The sequence below is a fragment of the Leuciscus leuciscus genome, assembly GCF_965113295.1.
Source record: "Leuciscus leuciscus genome assembly, contig: HAP1_SCAFFOLD_797, whole genome shotgun sequence".
In the NCBI taxonomy this organism is placed as follows: Eukaryota; Metazoa; Chordata; class Actinopteri; order Cypriniformes; family Leuciscidae; genus Leuciscus; species Leuciscus leuciscus.
Window position 1 is genome coordinate 1 of NW_028117943.1, and position 20,632 is coordinate 20,632.

General features: G+C 39.3%; 1 protein-coding gene across 1 annotated transcript; it reads right to left on the bottom strand.

The window, feature by feature from the left end:
- Window positions 1-208: 208 nt before the first annotated feature.
- Window positions 209-18,297, bottom strand: LOC309491985 (beta-citrylglutamate synthase B). Its single transcript, XM_082191010.1, has 5 exons — window positions 17,666-18,297; window positions 10,007-10,237; window positions 7,484-7,570; window positions 2,670-2,873; window positions 209-1,147 (listed from the first exon to the last, which is right to left on the bottom strand). The coding sequence occupies exons 1-5, from the start codon at window positions 17,826-17,828 to the stop codon at window positions 639-641; spliced, it is 1,194 nt and encodes a 397-aa protein (XP_082047136.1). The 5' UTR covers window positions 17,829-18,297; the 3' UTR covers window positions 209-638.
- Window positions 18,298-20,632: the final 2,335 nt, after the last annotated feature.

A 20,632-nucleotide genomic window follows, 5' to 3' on the forward strand; every position in this document is an offset into this window, starting at 1 on the left:
TGTTCTTGGTGTCCCTATGTGTCTGTCTGGATGGGCTTTTTGAGGGCAGGGAGGTATGTGCCTTTGTATCCTGGTGGGCAGTTGAAATTTGGGTCCATTCATTTTCTTTCTCTCTTTCTTTCTCTCGCCCCATGCATGCAATGCATTATGCCTTCAGCCAGGCTTTACCACAAGGTTTGTAACAGACAAAATTCATTCATTCTCTCTCTATAATACAGAAGACTTTAATATGTCCTTAAGTGTATGTCAGTGTGTGTGTACCCTAACCCAAAGTATGAACATCAGAATCCAGTTTGTTGGTCGCTGAAAGGTTACATTTGGGAATCATGTCCTGATAAAACCACTCTACAGTGCATGCACCCTCAAATTACAGTGGAAAACACATATTCAGCTGGTGCACTACAGCCAGACTGGAGTGTACACTATCTGGTGCACTTCCAAACTGCACTGTACACTTGTTTAATTCTATAGTCTGTCAATGGAGAAGAAACATCAGGGGAGCAGCCTCAGACGGGGGTTTACAGGGAGGGTTAGTATGATTACACGTGTGCATCTGTATGCGTTTAATGTCCACTTCAGTATGTGTTGCTCTTTGATGTCTGTATCTGTGTGTGTTTGTGGCTGTAATTCCAGCTCACTCAGTCAACAGTTATCTCACTCGCGAGGAGGGAGTTGATATTGTAAGCGGGATCTGCAGTGACAGGGTTGGGGCCCGTTTCGTTTAGATCCCCCTCACTCTCGCTGGAGGTGGAGCTTGTGCTCATGGTCGACACGCCGTCAGGGATGGTACAGCTAGTGCCTGGTGGGCAGATCTCGTTGGGAATACACACCTCTGTGGGGATTATCACCTCAGGCTCGCTGCTAGTTTCACTGGTGCTGGAGACCACAGACAGCAGCGACATCTTCCTGCTGAGGCGGTTTGGCAGGAGTGAGAGGGCGTAGTCGGCGACGATACCCGCCACGTCCATCCCGCACGCCTGGTCGAATGCGATGAAGCCTACGTTGGCATTAGCCTCGCATACCACAAAAGAACCATCGTTTAGCTGGAGCAGGTCGATCCCGCAGACGTCCATCCCCAAAATATTGCACACCTGCACGGCTAGCTGCTTCCCCTGCTCACTAAGGGGGCACATCATTCCCACCCCACCTAGAAAAAGGAGTGAAATCATGAGCAGAGGGGCTAATTGGAAATTATGGTCAGTGTTGTAACTAAAACTAAAACAATTAAATATTCTAGATCTTTATTCTATATTAAATAAAGCTAAAATATAAAGAAAAAAAAAGTATATGAAAGTTATAAATGTTGCCTTGAACTGAAAATTTAATTCAATAGTATTTATTATTGTAATTATTAGGGCTGTCACGATTCCATGATTAGAGTACTCGATTTACATGCATGGAGCATGCCTCAAACTCCAACTCTGAATGTTGTGAGTTTGGGTTGATTATAATGTTCATGTGCGCCATCAACAGCTTTGTAATGTAAATCATTTATAAACCTACGCTAACACAGGACAATACATCAATATGTTTCTAAATATGCAAACTGATTTCAACTAATCGTGATTTAAAAATGAAAGCTAAACCCTCGCTCCGAGTTAGCATGTTTTGATGTACACATTCTTGTTCAAGAAATTAGTGGCTGTAGCATTTCTATCATAAAGAAGTGGCCAAATATTAAAGATTAAGTTAACATTTGAATTAAATGTTGTTTGGCCAATATTAAACAAGGATTTTAACTGCTGTAAAGTGGGACAACAAGAATCACCAGGCCCTCTGCAGGCATTTGTTATATTATGGCGCTTTTCCACTACACAGTACCAGCTCGCCTCGGCTCGACTCGCCTTTGTTTGGTTTTCCACTGTGTAAAAGTTGTACCTGTACCTGCTTCCAGGTACTTTTTTTCGTATCACCTCCGGCGAGGTTCTGAGCGAGCTGAGGCGATACTAAAATGTGACGTGAAAACACGGCAGACTGCTGATTGGTCAGAGAGAATCGTCACTATTCACTGCGTCGTCATTGCACGCACCAGACGAAGTATCCTGAATAAAAAACAGCAAAAAACAAAAACATCCAAAAACAACATACACTCGATTTCCTCCATTGTCCTGTGTGTGTGGGTAGCGGGTGTGTGTCGCGTAGAAGATTAAGTCACGGCAGTTTCCTGCAGCGTCGCTATAACGACCAGGTACTATTGTGGAGGTACTATCTGCAACGGAAAACGGAGCGAAAAGCGAGCCGAGTCGAGTCGAGCTGAACTGGTGGTAATGGAAAAGCGCCATTACATAATGTACATAAATTTATTGTTTATATTATGTGTTTTAACAATGTTGTTCTATAAAACCACAAGATTACTTGCTTTTGATACATTATTTGAAGCAAAAGTGAATGCCTCATTGTTATTATATATGTATTTTAAGTCATTATAAAGGCTATTGTTTATATCGGATTACTCGATTAATTGTCAAAATAATCGACGATTACATGATCCCCAAAATAATCTTTAGGGACAGCCCTATAACCTTTCTTATATAAATCTTACATTTATATGGAAATAAAATTAAAAATAAATAGTTGATACAGAAAAATAAAAATCCAGACACAAAAAAATATCAGCAGGTATTAAAAAAAAATTTAATTTGGGGGGAGGCAAGTGCACAATTGCATACCTAGTGAACAGTTGCTCTGCATGCGTCCGTCGGTAGAGCAGCGCAACATGGACCCGATCACTCGCCCTCCGACCAGAACTACCCGCACATCCCTCCCATGGCTCTCCTTCACATACTCCTGAAACAGATATGGGGCGTCATGGCGAATCAGATGACATAGGTCTGAGAGGTGGTGCTTATCCCGGGCCAGGAACACAGCTTTACCTGCACAGATCAAAATGTGACATCATTAAAGACCATCTATGATCAAGTGCAAATTTAACAGTAGTGAGGTTTTGACTGTAAAAGTACTCAAAATGAATTTTTGGAACTACCTAAACAAAATGTGTCTACTTTTAACAAGTTGTGTAAAATTGAAGAAGTTTCAAAGTGTTCCTAAAAGCTAAAGCAATGATTGATTCCTCTGCATAAGGAGCAAATAAAACAAATAACAATCCAGGGTTAAATGTGCGAACCTTCATGTGACGACAATCTTGTGGAACAGTGTCAAATGCATCCCTTTCACACATTAACAGATAATTTTACACTCTTGATACACAGCCAGGTGTAGCAGCATGAATTTGGCCACATGCAAAACTGTTTTTTTTTTTTTATTAACACAAGGAGGAAGAGAAAATAATTAGTTGTAATTGAAATGATTCAAACCCCAATGCAAATCAGGTTTATTGGCAAAATGTAGACTTAGCTGTTTGCAATGAAGTTGAATGAACAAATCAAACAAAAGTAATTGAAATAGCTCAACGCAACAAATGTTTCAAGTGGTTTCCCCAAATGAAACTGAACATACAACTTTTAATGACTTCTGCAGTCTCAAAATTATTCAACCCCTTCATGGCAAGAATCTTTAGTACTTAGTACTTTAGTACCCTTTTGCTGTTATGACCTGCTGAAAACGATGTATAACCAGACACCAGCTTCTGGTGGTGTTTGAGGAATCTTAGCTCATTCCTCATGAGCAATGGCCTCCAGTTCAGTAATATTCTTTGGTTTGCGTGCTGCAACCACCTTCAAATCCCACCAGAGATTTTCTATGGGGTTCAAGTCAGGTGACTCTGATGCCACTGTAGAATCTTCCAGGAATTCTTCTACAACCAAGCCTTGGTGGAATTTGAGGTATGCTTGGGATCAGTGTGCTGTTGGAAGGTCCAATGATGCTTCAGCTTTCTCGGCATGACGTTTTCTACTAGGATTTCCTGATAGTTCAATGAATCCATCTTGTCTTCCACACACTGCAGGTTTCCAGTGCCAGAGGATGCAAAGCAGTCCCAGAGCATCACTGAGCCGCCACCAGTGTTCTTTTCAGCATATGCTACATTCTTCCTCCTCCAAACATACAGCTGATCCATAGGGCTGAAACGTTCCAGTTTTGTTTCATCATTCCACAGAACAGAATCCTAAAACTTCTATGGCTTATTTATATGATTTTGAACAAATTGGAGGCGACTTTTCTTGTGCTTTTGGGTCAGTAGTGGTGTACATCTTGGAGTTCTGGCATGCGTTTAGTACGCGCCTTACTGTGCAGCTGAAACCTCAGTGCCTGTTGCCCCCAAGTTTTGCTGCAGGTCTTTTACAGTCACTTAAGGGTTTTTCTGAACCTGCCTTCCCAGAAATCTGGTTTCAGCCATTGATAAGATTCCTTTTTCTGACCTGTCCAGTAGGGGTGGAACGGTACATGTATTCATATTGAACCGAAACAGTATGGGCGTCACGGTTCAGTGCATAAATTTACACGGAGAATACACAGTATAAAAATAAATAAAACTTGCGTGCAAATTAATGTAATGTGAAACTACTGTTAGATACGCAGGTTCTTTAGGGACACCTAATCTGAAGCCCCGCCTTAGCTCTGAAGCAGGCTGCGATGAGTGAGTGAGTGAGGGAGGCGCGGGCGTGATCGAAAAGTCGCAAAGTGTTTAATTATATTTGTGTGCGTGGCGCGGGCGCGATCGAACAGAGGAAACATACTCCGTCATTTTGTTTATACAGGACATCATTCAAACTGCAAAGTGTTTAAGTTACTGTTAATTAATTAAGGAAAACAAATATATTAATCTGAAATGTAGCAAATTAATTTTCAATTCATTCAAGTACAATTACCAAAAATATCTCAAGGTCTTTTTGTCTTTTTATTAATTTAATTAAACTAATAATATAAAACTATTGTCAGTGCACTACAAATAAACTGGTTCTATGCCTTTACTTTATTAATAAAACTTATTTAAAAAATTCAAGGCTTAAGTAATTTATTTTCCTTTGGTGGTACAGCCTGAGACATGCACAAGCCTTCTGCATTTTTGTTTTGCTTTTCCCTCCATTGTACCAAACTCGTACCGGACCGTGATGTCTGAACCGAGGTATGAACCGAACCGTGACTTCTGTGTACCGTTCCACCCCTACTGTCCAGGTAGTGTAACCACTGTTCCTTTAACTTTGATCTTGTGAACAATGCTTCCAACTGTGTCCCTTGGAACATTTAGTGCCTTCACTATCTTTTTGGACCATTTTGACTCGGCCACCTTTTGACTTAGCCATATTTGTCTCAACAAACCTAGCCAGTTCAGATAATTCATGTGTTCTTGCTCAAGCACACCTGGTGCAACTAATGAAGCCCTTGATTAGTTGCATCAGATGTGCTCGAGACAACACCTGTATTGCAGATTTGTGCTGTTGTGAGGGATTCTATTCAGGGGATTTAATCATTTTGAGACTGCAGAAGATATTAAAAGTTGCATTTTCAGTTAAATTTGGGGAAACCACATTTGTTGTGGTGAGCGATTTCAATTACTTTTCTTTAATTTGTTCATTGCAAACAGCTGAAAGTCTGTCAATTTTGCCATTTATCCATGGGGTTGAATAATCAATTTTGGTAGGTAATAGGTCATCTATCAGATACAAGGAGATATGCAAGACACTAATTGCTGGGAGAGATCACTAGAGCAACCAGGGGTTAAGTGTCTCGCTCAAGGGCACAAAGGTGAAACAGCAGGATTGTGAACTCTCCCAGATGTTCAACCATCAGGCTGCCGCCACCCCACCCTATTCCTCCTGGATCAGAGGAAATCTTTCAAAACATGTCACAGCCCAACAAAGGTCAACATTGTGAGCAATTTTATTTTCATCTGTAGTTCAATCGACCCGGTACCTTTTTAACAAAGATTTGACTTTTAAAATCTGTGCATCCTGCTTTACATAACCAGTTCTCCAACACCTTTAACCAATACATTTAAATTACTTATCCAGTAGTGATCATAAACTGGGAACGGATAAAAAAATTAAATAAAATAAAAAGACCGCAAAAAAAGTGACTAATAGGCCATAAATATTTTAAAGATGAGATTTGAATGGAACATTCAAAAATCTCAGCATTCTGAAACCGCATTCAGAGACTGGTTGGGATGATCTGTGAGCAAAAAAAAATAAATAATATATATTAGGGCTGTCAGTTAAACGCATTATTAACGGCGTTGATTTTTTTATCGCGTGATTAACGGCTAACAAACTTTGTCGTTTTTTTTCACATGCTTTTGCAACAACTAACGTTAGTAAAACTACAACACCACCGGATCTAGCTAGACCGAAAACAAAACAACAGGCACGCCGCACACACTTGTTTGGGCTTGCGAGCCGGCCGGATGAGAAGCCGCGTCTAGGACAACTTGTATCGCACATCGGACGCGCACTTTCTCAGTTTATGGCCAGCAATAAAAACGCCGAATGGCGCCACCAGTGTGGTGTACACTCATAGAGAATAATGTGTTCGAATTTTAAATACGACGCGCTGCGCTTCACTTCTCGTCCAGTGTGCGCCTTTAACATTTCGTTTTGGGTGGATGAATGATGAGCGCGAGACGCCGAAATGGATGCCAATAAGATTCTGAATGGAAAGTTTAATTTTAAAAAAGTGGCCAAATGGTTCAATTGACAAGACCAAAGTGATCTGTGTGTTTTGTCGTTGTGAACTGAGCTATCATCGCAGGCTTCGCAGCACGTCCAGTCTGAAATACCACTTGTTGGCCAAGCACACACAGCTGATGCGAATTCTCCGCCCCTCGTCAATATCAGGACCTCGTCAGTATTTCTTTCACCCTTTTATTGATGGACAGTGTTACATTATGTGAGAGATTATTTGCTCCAAGTGAGAATGTTAGTGTCAAATTGAACACTACAGTATATGCCAATGTTGTTTTCAATAAATAAAACAATTGCACAAAGCAAGCCGATCCACTTTTCCATGTTGATAAGAGCATTAAAATGAGAAAAAAAAAATAATGGGACAAAAAGAAATCAAGAGACATTTAGAATATATATATATATATATATATATATATATATATAAATAAAATCATTGATAAGTGAATGAAATTTTCATAATTTTCTTCAGGTGTGGGCACTGGTCTTAGCTTTAATGAGGCAAGATCTCATCTGACCATGAGACTCTTGAGTTAATCCAGAGCAGTTTGTGTAATTCCGTATTGTTGCTGATCATAGGCAACTACCATTAAAACAATAGCAGTCGTAAAAAAATATTATGCTTTCAGCACACACACCTCAAATTTGCTTGGGGAAAAAAAGCAGTGCAGGACAAAGACGCCTTATGTGCACTGGGAGAAAGAAAGACAACCTTTGTTTTTAAGGTAAGAGATGATGTTTCTAAGCTGCTTGATTTCAGAGATCCAGCAGTATAACTTTGAGGCGTTTGTGTTCTCAGGGCTCCTGAAGATCAGCACCCAGATCTGAAGTCTAATGTGGCCAGTTTCTTTCAGTCCCCAAAAGAGCCATTATGCACACAGACTGTTCTAGTATCAGTTATATACCTCTGTGTCCACGAGCGTTCTTCACCACCACAGGGTAACCCAGAGGCTCAGCTTCATCAATCATCTTGCGGAAGTTGTCGTGTCCTCCTAGAGACACATGCATACACACAGACAGAGCTTAGTGAATATGTAATGAATGTAATTAAAAGTGAGATTTAATTTGAGTGCCAGATTCCTGAGCAAGACGCAAACAGCTCTAATGAAACAAGCAACACTGCGACATTCAATATCCACATGAGAAGAACTGCAACACTGACAGATTTTTTCTTTTGCCACACACGTTTCCCATTTCCTGGATGGCACTCAGTTCAACTACGTGGCCAGTTTTTGAAGGTTCATGGCTTAAAGATGTTTTAGGAAAATATGTTCTTCAGAAGATACATGACTGCCACATGTTAGACCCAGAGGTTGTGCTATAAATAATTGTATCACTTTAAATTTGTTTTCAGTTCCCCTTTAAGAATGTAGATCTATGCCGTTCTATTTGTGTACATTTTATATAATCTCAATTTAGCCAATATGAACAATTTCAATAATTAAAAATGACAATTCATGCTTTGAACACGCATGGTCTGTTATTCATGTTTTAACAATATAAATGTAGCACCTTTCTGAATATAAGTCACAGTCAATGTTTCTGTCTTCAACAACCTGAACGCTAGACAGCATTTGAAATGAGCCCGTGTCAAGTAAATGACAGGATTTTAAATTAACGCAACCTCTGGTTTGATAGAACATGTCCAAGATGAAACAAACAGAGCATATGGAAAGAGAGTAGAAGAAAGAGAAACCTAAGAAGTGGGTAGAAATATAATTTAAGCTCAAAGCGAAACCAAAGCCAGTATAACTAACTTTTAAATGTGTCAGCACCCTGTGCATTCTCAAATATATTCTTAGGCCCCGTCCACACTACTGCGTTTTCGTTTAAAAACGGAGACCTTTTGCTACGTTTGCACCTCCCGTCCACACTAAAACGGCAAAAACGGAGACCCAAAACGGAGAAGTTTAGAAACGCTGCTGACCCGTTTTTCGTTTTGAATCTCCGGAGGGCGTTTTAGTGTGGACGGGTCAAAACGGAGGACTTTAGAAACGATGACGTAGTAGAGGCTCACGCTCGGCTCTATGATTGGGTATCATCAGTCATGGCGTATAGCTTTGCTAGCAGCTGTTGTGCAAGTAAATTCAGCATTTTACAATGATATAACTGCCTACATGCGCCGGAGGCAAGCTATTATTCGAGCGATCTGACACAATTCCCGTGTGCAGCGGCGTTACCGACCGTACATGGAGCGTCGGTTTTGGGTTAACCCGGGAAGAACCAGCGCATGGTGGGATCATTTTTATCAATGAAATTGTGTTTACACCGGCACGCGCATGCCCAGTGTTGGTGAATGGTCACGTGATCCGCGTTTTCAGTTGTTTTAATGTGGACGGAGATCAATTCTAATACGCAGCTAAAACGCTGGTGTGGACGGAGATCGTATTCGTTTTAATTCTCCGTTTCTAAACTAAAACGCAGTAGTGTGGACGGGGCCTTAATTGCTTTTGAAGAGAACACTCTTTATGGATGTAGAATCTGTTTGGCTGGTTTGACAGGAACAGATGAACTCGTTCAGCGTTCAGTAAGAAAAAGAGAAAATGCAGGGTATGTCAGAACTGCTCTGCCAGAAACACGTCACTACAGCAGCTGTAACTGTTGTTTAACACCCCACTCCCTTTCTTTTCACTATCTCTCTGGTTTTTCCATTCTGGTTTTCTTTAGTGTAAAGATGAGGGCTTCCCATTTCATTCTACAAACCAGAGTGTCGCATAAACAGCAGTTGTCATGTCTGAATAAATGTTAAATACAGGAGTGCACATACATTAACATTCAAAATGTTGGGGGTGGTAAGATTTTGTAATGGTTTTGAAAGTCTTATGCTCATCAAGGCTGCATTTATTACAGTAAACACAAAAATATTACAATTAAATTGTTTTATGTTTTAGTATATTTCAAAATGTCTTTTTTTCATGTGAAGAACAAGAGATGAATTTTCAGCAGCCATTACATAAGTCTTCACAATCCTTCAGACATCATTCTAATATGCTGGTTTGGCGGTCAAGAAATAGCTTAATATTTGTGTGTAAACAGTGATATATATATATATATATATATATATATAGTTCTTATATGCTGATTTGATACTTCGTTGTTATCAATGTATATTTTTTGAAACCAGGGATACCTTTCAGGATTCATTGATGAATAAAAGTTAAAAAGAACAGCATTTATTCAAAATAGAAATCTTTTCTAATGATGTCTATCAATTTTATCATTTTAAAACATCCTTTCTGAATAAAAGTATTAATTTCTTTCAAAAAAAGAAAGAAAAGAAATTACTGACCCCAAATTTTTGAATGGTGGTGTAGGTTACATAAGGTGGTGTATACAAGATGCAAGTAAGAAATGTATTCCTTTATTTTTTTATTACAAAGTGATTATTGGGGAATGATGCGTTAACAGACATAAAGATGATCTCTCACCGTAGGAGTACGTGTCTGGCAGAGGCACTCCATGCCCAGCGAGCTCCTGGAAGGTCCAGAACTTATTGACACAGTTGAGGATGGCCTGAGGGCGGTTGACCAGACGACAGCCCAGCTTCTCCAGGTGACGCAGTACGGTGATGTCGCTGTCAGACTGGACCCATGGGGTCGGAACACGCACCACAGCAACTTGCGGGTATGAGGTAACGATTTCCTGCCCAACCCGCAGACCTGAAAGAAAGAAAGGGAAGATAAATCACATGCTGCAGTACAGGCAGTGCAGTCTGTGTTTTGGCCGCCGCAGTATTGTGTGGAGGGATTACACTCATGTATCCGAGCAAACCAATGAGAGCCAGACTTTCATTTGGATGTGTTGCCCCTTTCTCTTGCTCGCTCACTTACAAACACTCAATATGACATATGAGCTGGCCTTGGCTCACAAAACACACGACAGCATCTCTCTGATACTAAATTGCGGATCTCCTTCTGAGAGCAGTTACACAATGCTGCAGAAGGTCGCTTGCTTTGCCTCGCTATTGCGGCGTTCACGCTGACCCACTAACCCAGTTTGCACTGCTTTCTGTTTTTAATTAAGGTGCCAGTTTGGGTTTATGCTCACTTAACACCAGCCTTCACTTAGTAAAATCTAAAATCAGTTTTAAAAATCAGCGCTCATTGGATTTGACTTAAATCTTGCATTTTGAGTGATTTCAAATACAAGAGCAGATGAAAGCAATCAAACTTTACTAAAAATTGCAAATATGTAATTTTGTTGTTTGGATGAAACAAAACAAAATAGAGCATGACAAGAAAGGATTTCAGAGATTACATAAAGCCAAGCATGTGATTAAGTAATTCAAGAGACAACAGGAAATGTAAAACGGAGGATATAAAAGGAGCCATAAGGGAACAAGAGACAAAACATGAATGCGTCACAGTATTTCTAATCTCTCCTGCTTCTCCGCCATCTTAGGATGGAGCAACACACACAAACCACGACTCAGCATCTTCACTAGCAACTGCTACATCAGCACTCTCTTTTCCTCTCATGGATCAAAGCAGATGGGACTTGAACGCAGTTAAACGGGCATGACAGGACTATATGGGATTTGGGCATATATGAAATACAATCATTATTGATTCCCAAATTATATAACATTATGTATTGTATTTTATGTTGACTAACAGACAGTCATCTGCTGAACAACCATTGTGAGGACAATAGCTCTGTTCCAAAACCTAGTGAATTCCCTAAATAGGCAGCATCCTAATTGTCACACTGTCTATGCAGAGTAGCCTCATAAGTTACTCTACAAAGACAGCATCTCAACATTCTACACAAACAGTGCACACACATTGGAAACTGATTTTAATAGAATTTGACTTTAGCATGTTGCTAATCTACAATCATAACACTAAAAACAGAATAAAAATACAGAGCACACAAATATTGGGTGCAAAAATACATTTAAAATTACAACCAATTATAATATTAATTATAACCAAGTTTGGGGTCTGCAAGATTGTTTTAGAGAAATCTCTAATGCTCACCTAATGCTGCATTTATTTATCCCAAAAAAAAATTCAGGATTCTTTCAAAACAGCATTTTTTAAATAAATCTTATGCAACAATGTAAAAGTCACTTTTTATTTTTTTTTATGCATCCAAGTAAGTCTTATTCGTAGTTGACATTTCTCTGTCCACCATCTTGGATGGTGTCAGTGCAGTGGTCCACTAGGTTTTAAAACATCACAATTCTTACTCAGTATTTCACAACACTGATAAACATGGTGGTTGCACATTTATTTGTTATTTGGTTTTGAATAAACTAATTACCTGACTAATTCCCAATAAAACCTATAAAACAGTACATTATATTGACCAACTGTAACCAGCCAGGTACACTAACAGATCTGACGCTCATGCCAGTCTGACAAATTTCCGGAGGAAATGATAAGTCATACATTCACTGCAGCACAGAGAATCAACCCTTAAAGGGACAGTTCACCCAAAAATGAAACTTCTGTGATCATTTACTCACCCACAAATTGTTCCAACCTGTATAAATGTCTTTCTTCTGCTGAACACACAACATATTATAATGTTGGTAACCAAACATTTGATGGGCCCCATTGACTTCCATGGTATTTTTTTTTTTCATACTATGAAAGTCAATGGGGTACATCAACTGTTTGGTTACCAACATTCTTCAAAATATCTTTTGTGTTCAACAGAAGAAAGCAGCAGCACTTCCCCTAACTTCCCCCTTCTGTCAGTCCTGCGGCAGCTGTCATTGTGGGTTAGAAAACATGACTGACTCTCACACACAGAGTCCAGAGCGAGTGAGGATTTCAGAGTAACCTACTGTGTTAAGCACAGTATAGACACGGGGTTAACCTACTTCAGAGGTAACTGTAAGGGTTAGGTGAGCTGGAATTAGATACAGGTATATAAACAGACAAAAAACAGTGCCTGAATAATACCACAATTATTCAAAATAATCTGCCACTCAAAAGTTTGGGGTTGTAAGGGTTTTTTTTTCTCTAATGGGCATAAGGGTCTCTCTTATGCCCATTAAGGCTGTATTTATTTCCTCAAAAATATAATTAAAAGAATAATATTGTGAAATATTACCACACTTAAAATATGTTTTTATTTGCACATATTTAAAAAGTCATTTATTCCTGTGATGGCAAAGCTGAATGTTTAGCATTATTATTCTGGTCTTGAGTGTCACACGAAATCACTCTATACTCAAGAATTTGATTCTTATTATCATAAATGTTGAAAACAGCTGTGCTGCTTAATATTTTTTCAGGATACTTTAAATAGAAAGTTCAAAAGAGCAGAATTTATTTGAAATAGTAAAGCCATGTTACAAAAGATCAGTCACTTTTGATCAATTTGATGCATTGTTGCTGAATAAAAGTATTATTATTATTTTTATTTTGTTTTAAATCTTACTGGGCCTAAACTTTTTAAACAGTAGTGCAAGTGAATATCCATTTGTTTTACTTAATTAAAATGCATTTTTGTGTGTTCTGAATACTTGTCATTCAGCTGCCAATGAGAGAGCAGTACTCAAAACTACATTACCATATTTAAGTCCATCCTGTGGAATTTCAACCACAAAAATAAGCCATGTTGGCCTACCATTCATAAACAATCTGGACCGCCATAAACAACTTGCATACACAAACAGCCTAAATCGTGCATGTTAAGGGCTAGAAGTGGCATTTATTCCTGTATACTCCACGCTTTATTACACTAGCATACACCACAGAAACCGGAAATTCAGCCACTGAATTTATAGCAGTGTCATCCAACACTGAGGTTCCTAACTCAAGTGTACCACCTTCTGCATTCAGGGTTCCTACACATTTTCCATTTCAAAATTCCATACTTTTCCAGACCTCTCTGTAGATTTTTAAGACTATGTTTAGCAAATGCAGCATTATTTTACGATTTATATTTGGTATATACAGTCATCTGTAAATATTTTTATTTTCTATGGGTTTTTTTCATTGATTCTTGAAGTGACAAACAGAGCAGCCCCTAAAATAAAAAGAGATAAAATAGAATTTTGCATGCACAAGAGCCCTCGAGAAACTATTCACACGTGCACAGAAATTACAATTTCTAGTTTTGTATATACTATAACTAGGGGTGGGCGATCTTCCCAAAATTTCACATCACGATCTTATAACAAACAATCACGATCTATATCGCGATTTTTACAATTTTGTGATGTACTATCGAGAATATCCAAATTGGAACAAGCTTATGGACGGATCAATTTTCTCACTTTAAAACACAGTATTGCTTTAAACAATCAGTTGTCAAAATAGTCATTAAACTAGTGGTCGACCGATATTGTTTTTTGAAGGCTGATGCCGATATCTTAAAAGAGCAGACTGGCCGAAATAATATGAAGATGAATTAAAAAAGAAATCTCTAAATTATATCGACTTTAGCTTGTAACTTCTTGATTCTGTAATCATATTACTGTACTTTTCACGAATAAAGAAATTGTTTGGAAAAAATTATAAAAAGGAAGTAAACTTAGTAATCTGGTAAATTTGTGCGTACTGGGAATGTTTTGTTTTGTTAAAGACAAGGTAACAGTAATTTTACATACAGTACAGTGAAAATTATATGAATATGAAAGTGGGCAACTGAATATAGCACAGCATAGTTTGAAATTAAGGGTTTAAAGTTTGTTGATCGTGCGTCTCCAGTGAAGCTGATCTGACAGTCACGCAACGCACAGTAACACGTTGACGACTAAACCTGCAAGGTTTGTGAAATTAAATGTTTATTAGATATTGAAAGATTTGTTTAAATTAGATAAATGCGCATTTGCTGAATGCTGACGGTAAATGAGAAAGTATTAATAGTGTTTGCCTTTATGTTACTAATAATATAAAAGCAAAAGCTATGATACTTTCATAAACAGTTTACATTCTTTGTTCAACGGTTCTATCCAGTAACGCATTTCGACAAAACTGTTAAACAGAGACCACAACTAATGAAGACGGAGAATGTGACCGCTGTGCTCAGGCGCTGCCGTTCACAGAGTCTCTAATATCAAGGCCTAATGTCGAATTTAAGGCATCCTCTGTGACGGAGAAAACATGACATGAATGGGCTGATGGCACTATACGTGCCAACTATGTGCATTGTCCTATTTGCCAAGTTCAAGGGTCTTTAAAAAAAGTCTGGTACTGTAAAAATTTCCCGTTCAAAATGTAGCTTTCGTTAAGGCAGTACATCATATTTCAAGGCCTTAGGTCTGCTTTAACACATACTCTGTGGCGGCCAAGAAACCACACTGCGAAATGGGCTGATGGCGCAATAGGTGGCTCAGTGTGCAAAACCGTGCATTGTCCTATATGCCAAGTTTAATGGTTTCTCGTGCGCACACAAAAGTCTGTATATATTTTTTTTTTTGCAAAGGTCCTCCTTTTAGAGGCTCTGTAATACTGTGCTAAAAATATCATGAGAAGATAGCCAAAACACTTATAACCCAATTTTTTTCATATTGAAAAAGTGCACCTTGAATTCATTCAGTCGTGTTTGACAATCACTAAAGAATCACTAAATAGCTGCCATGAAAACTTCTTGAATGAGAAATATTTTCGTTCAATTCTTAATTTTCTATTATGAAAACTAAATCAGGGCAATAGTCTGGAAATGCACATATTTTTCCATAATGCATAGGAACCCTGTACATTTGTGTTTACAAATGTGCAACTTGCTTTTTCCCAGTTGAGATAAACAAGGGGAACTACTAGTACCTCAATTTTAGTGCACAACAGATACCACTGCTATCTAAACACTACACTTCTCAACCCTCTTCTGTGTCTATAAAATCTTCCCTATGACTTTATTGATAGAAAGAAATGTCTTGGGAAGTAGTTGATTAAAACGTTCCAGTTTGAAGTTTCACTTACCACTAACTACAGTCTTATACAGTCACGTGTATGCATTATCTGCATGTTTGTTTGTTTTTCAGCAGGCTTGCAGTTTGTGCATGTGTGAGAAACTGGTGTTAGATTTCACATGTCTTAGAGGAATGGACACTTGACATAAAGTAATGCACACATATCACTCACACCATCACACGAACTGAAAAATCACGCTGCCAAAAGTCCTGAACCCTGATTGCCTATTGATTGTTTGATTGCCGCATGTGGCGTAACACACAGCAGGTGATAAGATAACACACACTCTTGTGGCACACCTGCCAAGAGGTTCACAAATAAATTCAGGCAATTATTATTTAGGAATTATGGTATGTCCTCCAACAATGGTCTTTAATTGCAATGCTTTTACTGACATAAGTGATCATGATTATGTGCTGACCTACTCTGTTCCATGCGTCTCACGTTGATGATGTAACGCAGCAGAATGTCAGGATCTCTGGGGGTTTAAATCCCAGAGCTGACCAACTGTCAACCACCTCTTTATTGGACCAAGACAGAATCCAGGACAGCACATTAAACACACACAGACATAAACATGACAGGCCAACAACCTGCTCCATTTGTGTTGCTGTCACGTTCTCCATACAGCGGTCTACCTTTGCATTAAAGTAGCTCAATATGGTCTTAGTTCTTCTCTCCTTCTCATCTTGTCTATTCGGGTATTTCTGTTAGACTGGCAATCCATTATGTCGCGAAGTCACACCACTAAACTTAAAGTAGCTGATTCAAGGCAGAGCTGCATTGGTGCATAGCCACTCCCTTTACCTCAGGTCCATGCAAAATGCTTTATGTCCAGTGCCCATCTGCACCACCTAAAATAAATGCTGTCATGTCAAAACAAAACAGCCCCACCTTCCACAATGGCAACACCGGTGTCAATAACTCAGATTATTATCTTACGAAACACTTTGCAACTTGCTGTCAGCTTATTATGAAAGGGATTAGTTGAGCTGAAAATGAAAATGTCACCATTCACTCACCCTCATGTTGTTCCAAACAAGTATGTTTTACTTCCAAGACGACATTAGGCAGAATGACAGACTAGGTCACCATTCACTTGCATTGCATGGAAATAAAGATGCAATTAAAGTAAATGGTGACTCAGGCTGCCAACCTCTCACATTCTGCCAAACATCTCTTGTTTACCACTGAAGAAAATCAGCATGATGATGGTTTGGAACAACATGAGAGTGATTAAATATTAAGAAATGTATTATGATTTTTTTGGTGAACTATCCTTTTAATTTAACAGCATGACCCCCACACACGTTTTGTGCATTATATAAGGAGTTCTGTCAGATCAATTCAAGTCTTTAAGTGACCTGAAGTCATATTTGCATACAAGCATATAATAAGTGACTATTAAAACTAGACTGGTAAAACAAGATGATCTAAGACTAAGAAGAGGTAGGTGTGTGTATCTTTAAGCATCCCGGATACCACAAGTTAGATACCACAATGTCTGTATTCTTAATATTGCTTTAATACCAGACCGTGATGCTATTACATCAGTAATCGTCTAAACGACTGACCAAACATCTTTAGACTAAAGTCGCATTTCAGTCGAGGTTTGCACGTGACGAATCGGTTATTTAATTTAACCCCGTTGTTTGTGAAACCTCGCGCAAATGCGTCATAGTATACCAGTTTAATTCGTTCCGATCAAAACTTGCCGATTGCATATAAAAAAAGCTTTAAAACCCCAAAACCATCGCGTGTGTAGCACCTGGATATAACGGGTCTTTGTGAACGTCGCGCCATCTGCGCTCGAGGCTTTATGTGATGATAATGAACGCGCTCGCGCCGCACACTCGTGACTGTTCGCGCGCACATGGTGCAACAATAAACGGTTATATGATACCTAAATACTGATGTGAATATATGTATATATTTGATATGAGATTAAAACGATTTCTCGACTATTTTAAACGGCGTTCCATCCATCGGGTAGGCTGTGGTGGCGGACTGAAAGTGGGTTAGGCGGTCACCCACCAGCACATCTAACGTTACACAAAACATTCACACGGTGATGCACATCCGCTCAAAGCAAGCATGCTAACCAGCCACACTGACCAGTTTAGCCAACTCAACAGTTTAAACAACAACCATTTCAGCACTCGTATAGATGGAATATGCGTGTATGAATGTGTATGTGCGCGCGGCGGTTTTTACCGAGCTGTCCGTCCGTGATGGTCAGGACGATTTCATCCATTAGAAGATAGCGGAATTCAACATCGTCCTCGGCGCAGCGCTCCTTCAGAGCTCGCAGGATCTGGACCTGCGGGTATTCCTGGCTGATCCGCCGGTCTGTGATAAACCACACCCGGGAACACATGTTTTGGAGCTCGGAGTGCGGAACTTCGGGTAGCTTATCACAGGGACACGAAGCTGAACCCACACAAAGAGCCGCAACACGGTTTTAAAAACAAAACAAAACCCAGTTAATCCGCTCTAGCCAGATCCAAAATGAAGCAAAAATCGCCCCTAAAATCGATTTTTAACGAACACGCGGTGAGAGGCGGCAAATTTGCCTCCCAAATAAGCAAAAAATGATAACGCGCTCCCCCCCACTGAGGGCAACAGTAATTGCCCCCAACACGGGCTAACAAAAGCCTCACTACAGAACTCGGTACCCTTTTGCTCACTTCGATTCAGACTTCAAAGATATACCGAAAAAAATCGCGACAAAATGGAGAGAGGGCGGATGAGAGGCTGGATGTTGTGACGAGTGATGCCCCTGCTGATCTCCGGTGCTCGCGCCGCTCTCAGCTCTACGCCTCGTCTTTTCCAGCACGCGCTTCGCGTTTACAACTCTTTCCCTCGCGCTCATGCACAGCCCACACCAGCCAATGAGCAAGAAGGGCTCGCACTCACATTAACCAATCGCAGTCCACAGTCCTCACCGCGAACCAATCGGGGGAGAGAACAAGAGGAGGCTCGAGATGTCCGCAGGAACCAATGGGGAGATACGGGGTGAACAAGGCAGAGGGGAGGGAGTGACGTATGCGCAAGCGTGCGCGCGCTCGTTCTCTGCTTGGATTTTTTTTGTTGTGTATGAGCGCGTGGCAGGAATTTCAGCAAGGGAGAGGGGAGGGAGTCTCCAAGAGCGCGCACTACCCCCGAACCGGTTCAGACCGGGCGTAGGGAGGTTTGGTTTGGTTTGGTTTGGATACCAACGCCTGTCTCGCTCATGCTACGTGTTGAAACGTTTTAAAAAAAAGAAAAGAACGGTTGAGCGAAGAAACCCCCCCACCCCGAGGAGGTGGGGAATGAGCGCGTCTGCAGGCGCATCCTCACTCTTTTGTGTAGCTCAACCAGCGTTTTCTTAATGTCGTGGCAACCCCATAACAACAAAACACTGAAGATTTTTGTTCTCTGAAAGATAGATGTCGGATATGTCTCAGAGCAACGTTAACGGCGATGTTTAATTTATTTTGTTTTAGTGACAAATGCATCACTTGGGGGCTATTCACACAATTCGTTACGGAAGCAGAACCCGTACTATTCTTATGTGAGATCAAATCATCCCACGACAAAATGACCCACTTTGGCTTTGTTTACACCCAGAAAGGCAGAGGGAGGGGCGATGGGGGAGAGAAATCAAGCATTATAGATACATTAAAGACATTATTAAACCAGCCGGTAGATAAATGATGTCTTTAAGTAAAATCAAACCTGTCTCAAATTAATCTTTCTTCTATTCTCAGTGAAATGTGATCTGTACTGTTAACAGAAATAACACAATGCAGTAAATTCTCATTTCAGCCTTAAAGGACTGAAATTTTCAGTCCCGCCCTTATTTTGACCTGACACGTCCATCAACCCCCAGCGCCAATTTTCTTAGCCAATCAGCTTTCAAGGAATATTTTCAGGGCGGAACATTTATGGCGTGATACTTATTTATTTATGTTGATACGTTCAATGTTCATTGCACAGCCTGAATAATGTTTATAAAACCGTGACCCATTCATGTTAACAAAGTGCTTTAATATGATGGACAAATTAAAGATCTTCTTATGCAAATGCATTACAAATATATTTTTTCTAAACAAGAACAAGCACGAACTGATAAGAACTGATAAGAATTGAAATGTGTACCTTGAAATGCAATGTAAGTCGCTTTGGATAAAAGCGTCTGCCAAATGCATAAATGTAAATGTAAACAATGATGTGGGCTACTGTGATGTAAATTTCCTGGTGGTGCGATCATGCGGCGAGTCAACGATGCCACCTAGTGGATATCATTACTATAACAACAGCACACACTTCAGATAGAATAAGCTTATTTTGGCATGATAAAATCAAAATCATACGTAAAATATATAGAATGATAAATATAATATTTATTTATTTATTTACTTGATTAAGTAACCAGTTGTGCAAGACAATAAACACTATCCATGATTCATTAACATTTCGTTTTTAGTTATAATAAGTCATATTTAGATATACACTGTAACATTGTCACAATAGTAAGTTTGTGTTTATCAGGCTTGTGAGTGGTATTGGAATGCATCTGAAATGCCACTGACATCCTTTACCCTTGGGATGCATAATTGTTGGGGTAGAATAAATGTTATTAAAAAACCTGATACATTTATGTTTATGATACAGGGTGTAGTTTAGCTTGTGATATTATGTAATTAAAAAATCAAACACATTCATTAAATGAAGTTAGAACAGAGCAATTTATTCAATCATTCACATTTCACAATAAATTGCTTCTGAAACCCTTTCAAAGCCTGAAAACGTTGGGTCAAACTCAAGAATATTAGTGCCATAAAGCAAACTTTTAGGCAGAAAGTAAACAATGGATTAAAAGTTTTATAAATAAAGTATTATACATTGTATTATATAAGTATTATAAAGTAGACTATTTAGCTAAGTGTATCTTTCTGCTAGCAAGCTTAACATTTTCAGTCACAACAATCATAGTGTAAACCTTTCGTTGTTCATTAACTTTACCTGTTAACTTGTTCTTTCTCTCTCTCTATATATGCATCGTATTTATATCATCATTATTGTTAAATCATTGACCCTTTTAAGACTTTTTGTTTACCATCAGCATGGCCAACAAGACACGTCATCAAGACACATATTTGTGCTAAAACAATCATCTTTAGAGCTACATTTCCAGAC